This window comes from Dasypus novemcinctus, chromosome Y, assembly GCF_030445035.2.
Source record: "Dasypus novemcinctus isolate mDasNov1 chromosome Y, mDasNov1.1.hap2, whole genome shotgun sequence".
Taxonomy (NCBI): domain Eukaryota; kingdom Metazoa; phylum Chordata; class Mammalia; order Cingulata; family Dasypodidae; genus Dasypus; species Dasypus novemcinctus.
The window spans coordinates 14,854,828-14,863,412 of NC_092216.1; the positions used below are offsets into that span (position 1 = coordinate 14,854,828).

General features: G+C 43.2%; 1 protein-coding gene across 2 annotated transcripts in view; it reads left to right on the plus strand.

Annotated features, from left to right (window-relative positions):
* LOC139438399 (tRNA (cytosine(38)-C(5))-methyltransferase-like) overlaps positions 1–8,367 on the plus strand; it is a 31,749-nt gene extending 23,382 nt beyond the window's left edge. Inside the window, exons 9-12 of one of the 2 annotated variants that reach the window (XM_071213546.1) lie at positions 1,219–1,276; positions 2,456–2,585; positions 4,922–4,987; positions 7,327–8,367. In XM_071213546.1, the coding sequence (XP_071069647.1) occupies positions 1,219–1,276; positions 2,456–2,585; positions 4,922–4,987; positions 7,327–7,427 (355 nt within the window). In that variant the 3' untranslated portion in view covers positions 7,428–8,367. The remainder of the gene's footprint in view (positions 1–1,218; positions 1,277–2,455; positions 2,586–4,921; positions 4,988–7,326) is intronic. The other variant, XM_071213547.1, reaches the window with a different exon arrangement.
* Positions 8,368–8,585: the final 218 nt, after the last annotated feature.

The window sequence follows — 8,585 nt, forward strand, 5'->3', positions numbered from 1 at the left end:
TGCACCATGTCAATTGGATATTACTGCATATTAGTACATAAAGAACTTGTCTATTCTTGTGGCATTTATTTAACTTGTCAAAAGGACTGCTACTGCAAATAGAAAGAAGAGAGCTTAATTAACAGTATAACAGTTTGCAAATTGGTCAACACCAAATAAAGCAGGTGGTCCAAACAATCTTTTGATGGACTTTTAGGTGGCTTCCTTTGGGTTATTTCCTGATTGTTAAATCATTTTTTTAACCTAGAAGAAGGGAGAAATTGGGCCTTTCCAGGAAAATTGTGTGTATGACCCTGTCCCTGTCTGTGAGTGCCCCTCAGCCTCACTGTGGGGTGGTGTGACTTGAGTGCACAAGCCCTCTTCCCTCACCTGCCGGCCGGCTGCCGTGGACGGGCCCTGGCCGCGGCAGCCCCAGCAGGCCGCCCTGACGTGGTCACTCTGCCTGTGCACATGCTTGCCCAGGAAGGCCTTGCTGCTTCCCTGACCGCCAAGGACTCCACTCCGCTGTGGTCTGCCAAGTCTGACAGGTTCTGTTTAGGACTCTCATGAAACAAAACTTACCAATTTCATAAGAAAAAACAACTTGAGATTCTTCGGTAATTATAAAGATGGTATATCTAAAAGAAGCCTTAGTATAAAAGTCTATTTTAGTGTAGATAACACACAAATGCCACATTTATATAGAAATGAGATATAGGAGAAAATAATTGGAAAACATTATTTTCCCTGATGTGACGGTCCAACCGATGTAGGAAAACAATAATGAGAACATCCTGCGTTCCAGTGAGAAACAGACCTAGGCTCAGTGGTAGCTGGGAGCAACTGAGAAAAAGATGATGATTCCTGCGTTAGAACAGGAGCAGTTTATGTCCATCTGCATAACATTGGTGTAATGTGGGGTGCTGGCATTGAATAGCATCTGACAAGGGCGTGCTTTTTAGTGGCAAACATTGAAGAAATGCCAGTTAATGATAACTGATTGAATGGGGTTTATGTGACTAAAAAACTGCCACGTTTGGTTTCTGAGCAGTTTACTTAGAGACATGTTATGTCTTTTGCCTAGTAATTTTCTAATTACAAAGCATATTTATGTGATATTCTTTGGGATATTTTAGAAGAATATAACTGTATGAATTGATTAATTCATTCAAGAAAAAAATTTTTAATTAGCATTAACAAATACAGTAGGTGCTTTGTAATATTTTGTTAATTTTCCAGTTATGGAAGCTACATAGAAGGGACGGGGTCTGTGTTACAAGTTGCAGAGGATGTGCAGGTATTTTCATTTTTTAATTATTAATTTATTTTTAAAGATTTATTTTTATTTCTCTCCCCTTACCTCCCTCCACCCCAGTTGTCTGTTCTCTGTGTCCATTAACCGTGTGTTCTTCTATGTCCGCTTCTATTCTTGTCAGCGGCACCAGGAATCTGTGTCTCTTTTTGTTTCGTCACCTCTCCGTGTGTGCAGTACCATTCCTGGGCAGGCTGCGCTTTCTTTCATGCTGGGTGCACTCCTTGCACATGGGGCTCCCCTACGTGAGGGACACCCCTGCATGGCACCGCACTCCTTGTGCGTATCAGCACTGTGCGTGGGCATACAGATCAAGGTGGCCCAAGGTTTGAACCGTGGACCTCCCATGTGGTAGACGGGTGCTCTATCTGTTGAGCCAAGTCCGCTTCCCTGGTACTTTTAAATAAAATCAAGAATGTTAAAATAATTTTACTTGTTCACCTGAGAATGAATATATATATATATATATAATATACAAGTGAATATATGTATACGGAATCATTCTTTACTATAGAATAAATATTTTTCTTATTGCTTGGTAGAACTTTATTCACAAGCAAGGTTTTATGTTTTTAATTTCTTTTTTCTCTTTCCTCCCACTTTCTTTTTATTCCATAAGTAGTAAAATGAAATTCGGCCTATAATAATGTTCTCCAAAATTATACACAAAGATTCTTAATATTGCTGCCTGCCTTTAAAATTTTAGTATTACAGGCAAATGAATGTCTGAATTGAGAAATCATATTTATTTAACGTATTTTATTTTAATAAAGAACCTTAATTTGGTGAAATTGATTATAAACCATAAAAGTTACAATGCTCTGTGTATTGGTATAGTAATGACCTCATCAGTCTGCAAGTTCATGTTTTTCACTATATTCATTTATTATTTATATTCTTATAATTTAATTTTTGAGAAGGATGAAAATGGCAGAATCACTGAAAAGTACCTTGTTCTGTTCAACATTAAGCCTTTTTCTAAGTTTGTGTTGACATTAATGCACCAGTCATTAGCTTATTCTCAGAGGCGTTTTGCTCTATAGTCTGTTTTGCTACCATTTGTTGTTCCAGCCTTTTGTAGCCATCCTTTTAAAACTGTCTCAACAATAGGTGATTTTATCTTAAATCTACTTGTTGTCAGTTATCTTGGGTGTTTTCCTACAGATTGAAAATATCTACAAATCCCTTCCCAACTTGTCACAAGAAGAAAAAATAACGAAATTGTTAATGCTTAAACTTCGATATTTCACTCCAAGAGAAATCGCAAATCTCCTGGGATTCCCTCCGGAGTTTGGTAGGTGGGCTGCCGGCAGACCCCAGCTGTCGTTTATTGCAGGCCCCGTCAGGGAGCGGGGCCAGCCAGGTGGGCACGAGGGCCCTTCCTCCTGGCTGTGCCAGGCACGTCCCTCCCTCCAGCTCCCGCTGGTGCGCCCGTGTCCCCATGGGGCCGGGGGCGCAGGCGGAGGGCACAGGCCCTTCCCACTGCTTTCCCGCCACCAGGGTCCTTGCTGGTAACCCTCGCTGGGTCTGATGCAAAGAAGAAATGAAAGGCCGAGGGCCTGCCTGGGGGTATGTGCACTTGCTCTCCTCCAAGGGTTGGCCTTGTCGGTCATGTACCCGGCGTGAGTGAGGGGGGAGCAGGTGGGGAGCGGGGCTGCCCAGGACCTGTGCTAGTGAAGGAGGGGGCTTGGGGTTGAAAACAGGTGGGGGCTGGAGAGCAAAGCCCATGGCAGAGGTGTGGATGGAGAAATCCCAGGACTGTGGCCTCCAGAGCCTGCTTGGCCAGCCCAGCCTGTACCCGGGCCCCCCATAGCAGGAGGGGTCGCTTTGGCGACCAGCTGGCCAAACTGCACCAAGCTCCCGGCAGCTATGCTGCTGGCCCAGTGCTGACCTTGGAGTAGGTAACGGGTACACATTTTAAATGACAGATGAGGCCTCGAGCCCCGTTGTACATCGAGAACACAGGCCAGTGTGATCTGACTGCCCTCGGGTGGGGGTCATGCTACGTTGCCAGAGCAACCCTGTTTATTTTATGCTCCTGCCTCTTTCCTGGTGATCTCATTCAGTCCCAAATATCTTCGGGAGTGTTATTAAGAAAAACACAGGCTTTCCTGCCTTAGTTTATGTCATGAAGCGAGTGAGAACTATACAAAACCAAGTGCTGAGAACTGAACACAGGAACTGTAATTCCCAGGCTGCTTTCCTAGTTACTATTCGTGTTTCTTTTTTCAGATGAGTGGTGAGAGGCACTTCACACAGTACTAAAGAGACGAGGTTGTCTGCGTAATAAAAACTAACTCTTAAGTCTTATCGCAGTGGTGGTTTTATCAGAGTAGTAGCCCCTCTGGCAGTACCGAAGCTTGGTCAGGACATGGGCCCCAGAACCAGACTGAGCTTGAATCCCAGCCCCCCCGAAAGGCGCTCTGCCTCAGCTGACTCATCTGTAACATGGGGATGATGACAGCACCTGCTTCATAGGGCGATGGTGACAGTTAAGTGAGTTACTATAGGTAAAATGCTTAGAATATGCCTGCTATATAGTAAAAAGATGTTTACTTTTAAAAATATTAGACATGTGTTTTGCTTTTATGACCTTTACTTCAACATTTTTTCTCATTTTTAAATTTAAGATGGGTAAATAGAAGTTCTCTTTGCTCTCTGAAACTATATGTATATAGTATATAGAAATAAGCCTTTCAAATTGCTTCACTTTCTTTGAAAATGTGTGATTCACTCGCATGGTGTAGATGCCCCCGGGGGCTCCACGCCCTCGACTGCTTCCTCTCTGTGTCTCCCTGGTTACCAGCAGCTCCAGGATCCAAAGCGGCCTTCCTTGGAGCTGTTGCCCCCGGCCCTCGTGGCTTTGCACTGACCCTCCCTCGTTTTGTCCTGTCTCCCATATGAGAAGGAGCAGGCTTTGGAGTAGAGGACACTGGCCTTCACTTCACTGTCCTGACCTTGCAGATTCTGTGTTTGTTTTTGAGGATTTTATTATTGTTATTTCTAATGCATCCAAATTTTTAAAATCACCTTTTCACTTAAAAAAATGATACAATTTTCCCCTTAAACTAGTGTATTTTTTTACATTTGTTTTCTTTCTATTTTTTTAAAGTGTTACATTAAAAAAATATAAGATGTCCCCATATACTCCCCATACCCCTCACCCCACTCCTCCCACATCAACAACATCTTTCATCATTGTGGGACATTCATTGCAACTGGTGAATACATTTTGGAGCACTGTTGCACCACATGGATAGTGGTTTACATTGTAGTTTACACTCTCCCCCAGTCCACCCAGGGGGCCATGACAGGACATAAAACGTCCAGCATCTGTCCCTGCAGCACCACCCAGGACAACTCCAAGTCCTGAAAATGCCCCCACATCATATCTCTTCTTCCGTCTCCCCACCCTCAGCAACTGCCGTGGCCACTTTCTCCACATCAATGTTACAGTTTCTTCCATGACTAATCACAGTAGTTCCATAGTAGAATATCAGTAAGTCCACTCTAATCCATACTCTATTCCTCCATCCTGTGGACCCTGGGATGGTGATGTCCACTCCACCTCTATATCGAGAGGGGGCTTAGATTCCACATGGATGGTGGATGCAATTCTCCTGCTTGCAGCTGTAGGCACTCTTGGTTCCCTGGTGTGGTGGCTGACCTTCCTCACCTCCCTGATAGCTGGCCGGGGTAAGTCCAATAAACCAGATGTTTAAGATAGTATAATATTACATATTACCTTAATATTGTAAAAGCTCATTCCTGGGATAGTCTAAAAGCCTGTTTGCACTTACATTTGAACTTGTGACTACTTTGAACTAAAGAATTTTTGAGATAATGTCTGAGATAAGGAATGTGCTTATTCTCTTTAGAATAGCACTTTTATGACCATGTACAATTGCAAATATAGCTTTATTATGGTAATCAGTGTTCTTTATTACAGTGACTGTACTGTCAAGTGTTGATGAAGCAGCTTTACCAGCTCTACCTTCTGATCTTTATAAGTGCATGAAATCTTGCCCTTCTAAATGCTACTTCATTATTTCCTTCATTTTAATTAATCTCAGAAGTTTCTGAGTGTGAAATCCTTACTTCGTAACTAGCATTATAGTGTGCAGGTATGGTATAGTATAGTATGGTATGCATGGGCCATTTTTGATGCTTCTTTTTGCAAGGCTCTGTTCTAGTAAATGTAATAGCATTTGTGGGCCATTTTGTTTTGAAAAAGAATATGGCTCTTTAAAGTCCAACATGAGAAAGTCAACTTATAGAAGCAGAGCATTAAAATAAACAACTGTGAGGGACTTGTATTCAGAATACTTAAAGAACCCTTACAACTCAACACTAAAAGGCAAATATTCCAATTAAATAATTGGCAAAGGATTTGAATAGACACTTCTCCAAAGAAGATAGACAGATGACCAATAAGCACATGGAAAGATGTTCAATAGGGAAATGCAAATCAGAACCGCAATGAGAGGCCACACCATACCCACAAGGACTAAAATAATAAAGATAGTAACAAGTGTTGGCAAAGATGTAGACAAACTGGAACCTCGTACACTGCTGGTGGGAATTTAGAGTGGTGCAGCCACTTTGGAAAATAGTCTGACAATTCTTTAAAAGGTTAAACATAAAGTTACTATATGTAATAGTCAGCCAAAGGGGTGCTGATGCAAAATACCAGAAATGGGTTGGTTTTATAAAAGGTATTTATTTGGGGTAGGGGCTTACAGATACCAGGCCATAAAGCGTAAGTTACTTTCCTCACCAAAGTCTATTTGGAGCAAGATGACTGCTGACATCTGTGAGGGTTCAGGCTTCCTGGGTTCCTCTCTTCCTGGGTCTTGCCTCTCTCTGGGTTCAGGGCTCCTCTCTTCCCAGGGCTTGCCTCTTCCTGGGCTCAGGGTTCCTCTCTTCCTGGGGCTTACTTCTCTTTCCTCTGTGAGCTTACTTCCCAGGGCTACAGCTTAATGCTTCAGCATCAAACTCCAGCATCAAAATTCCAACATCAAAAAACCTCAGCTCTGTCCTTTGCCATGCCCTTTATCTGTGAGTCCTCACCCCTTGGTGCATGGGGACTCAATGCCCTAATAATGTGGCCCAATTAAAGCTGTTTTTGGAATTCATAACCTTATCAAACTGCTACACTCTATGACCCAGCATTTCCGCTCCTGGGTATGTACCCAAGAGATTTGATAACGTGTGTCCACACAAAAACTTGTACATAAATGTTCATAACAGCATTATTCAAAATAGCCCCAAAGTGGAAACAACTCAAATGTTCATCAGTGGATGAATGAATGAACAAAATGTGGTATATCCAGGCAATAGAATATTGTTTGGCCATAACAAAAGGTGAAGTATTGATTCCTGCTACAACCTGGACGAACCTTGAAAACTTACGCTAGGGAGAAGGAAGCCAGGCGCAAAAGGCCACATACTGTATGATTCCATTTGTGTGAACCGTCCAGAACAGGCAAATCATCGAGACAGAGAGTAGAAGTTTCTTAGGGTGTGGGAGGGCGAGTGGGGAGTGGCTGCTGATTGCTACAGGATTTCTTTTTGGGGTGATGAAACTGTGCTGCCATTAGGTGGTGGTGATGGCTGCACAAGTCTGTGACTGTACTTAAACCTCTGAATTGTGCTCTTTAAATGGGGGATTTTATGCATATGAGTTACAGCTCACTAAGGCTGTTACAGAAAGAAAAGAAACAGAAATAATGGTGGTCCCTGCTTTCCTGCTTTTCCTGCCGCGTGCTAACTGACAGAGGCTATGAGCCTCATGGGTGACACGTGTGCACGGTGTGTGCTGGGCTACACGTGTGCTGGACGTAGTGTCGTGTGCAGACAGTGTAGTGTTCCGTGACCGTGTTGGCCCCACGCCCTCAGTTTCCAGTTGACGCTCATAGAGGCCGTGGACTTCCTTGTGTACATGCTGACCCATGTTTTAACTGCAGAACACCTCCTTTTATCTCTGGAAATTAAAGTTACAATGATCGTGCTGTGAGTTGTTATCTCTTTTCTAGGATTTCCTGAGAAGATCACTGTGAAGCAGCGTTATCGCCTCCTTGGAAATAGTCTCAACGTGCGTGTGGTGGCTAAGCTCCTCGCCATCCTGTGTGCGTGAGCTCGACGCGGATGTGTCCACACGGTTCCCGCAGGCCCAGAGAGTGATTCTGAAATTCCGTTTTGCATTTAGACTAAATTGAACAGAGTTATTTTATTCTTTTTTTAATATGGGATTTTGAATTTATCACAAAAATGTTATCAATTTGTTACCTTACATTTACTGTATTTTGTAGAATGAAAATTATTGTTAATGTTTTATGGATAACACACTTTCATTATTATATATATGTAAATATTCTCTTTATAATATGGTATAGACAAATTTAGGAACTTTGGCTTTTTGATGTCAGTATTTTCTAAAATGTCATAAGAGGCATGCTATAACGAACCTGAGAAGTTGTATATTTTTATATGTCAATGAAAGAGATTGTTTTATTAATTGTGGCATCTTAGATTATTCCTAATTCTAAGATGATGACTCTAATTCTAGCCTATTTCAAATATTTGTTTTGCTTAATTCCATCCTCTTAACTTTCATTTATTTTGTCTGATCATGTTATCATTACTCAAGTTACACAACAGCCTGAAGACTATGCCAGAAAAAACAGTCCTGAGCCGCTGAGTGCCTCTCAAGAGGCCAGAGCTCCGTCCCGTTACGGGGCCGTCCTTTTACCTGCCCTCTCGGGCAGCGCGCTGGCGCATCCCCCCCTTGGCTTTGCGGCTTCCAGAACTTGCTCTTGCTTCTTCCTCGGCCTCGCGCTGCCCGTGGCGTTGCCACCACGCTCGGCAGAGCCTTGCAGGGCTCGGAGCGTCCAGGGAGCAGACCCCGGCCTCTGCCCTCTACCCTGCGGCTTGCGCCTGAGAACTAACTTGATCCCTTTAACTTGGTCTCGCCCATCTTCTAATCAAACTAAGCCTTACGTCATGTAGCCTGCGGTTTTGACTCCAGTCATCAAAGCAAGTGAGAAGAAATGACAAGAAAAATTGTATAACAAAATTTTAACTCATATTTTTATTCTTGGAAAACAATCAGTTCCTGCACTGAGGCTACAGAAGAACTCCTAGGTAGATGTGGGCACAGGGAGCTGTCAGCGCCACAGCGCACGGCACGCGGTGCACGGCACACAGCGCATGGCACAGGGGTGCGGCAGGCTAAGCCCTGGCGTCTTTCATGCTGAAAGATCCTAGATCAATAAAAAGGTCCAGGGTTTGCTGT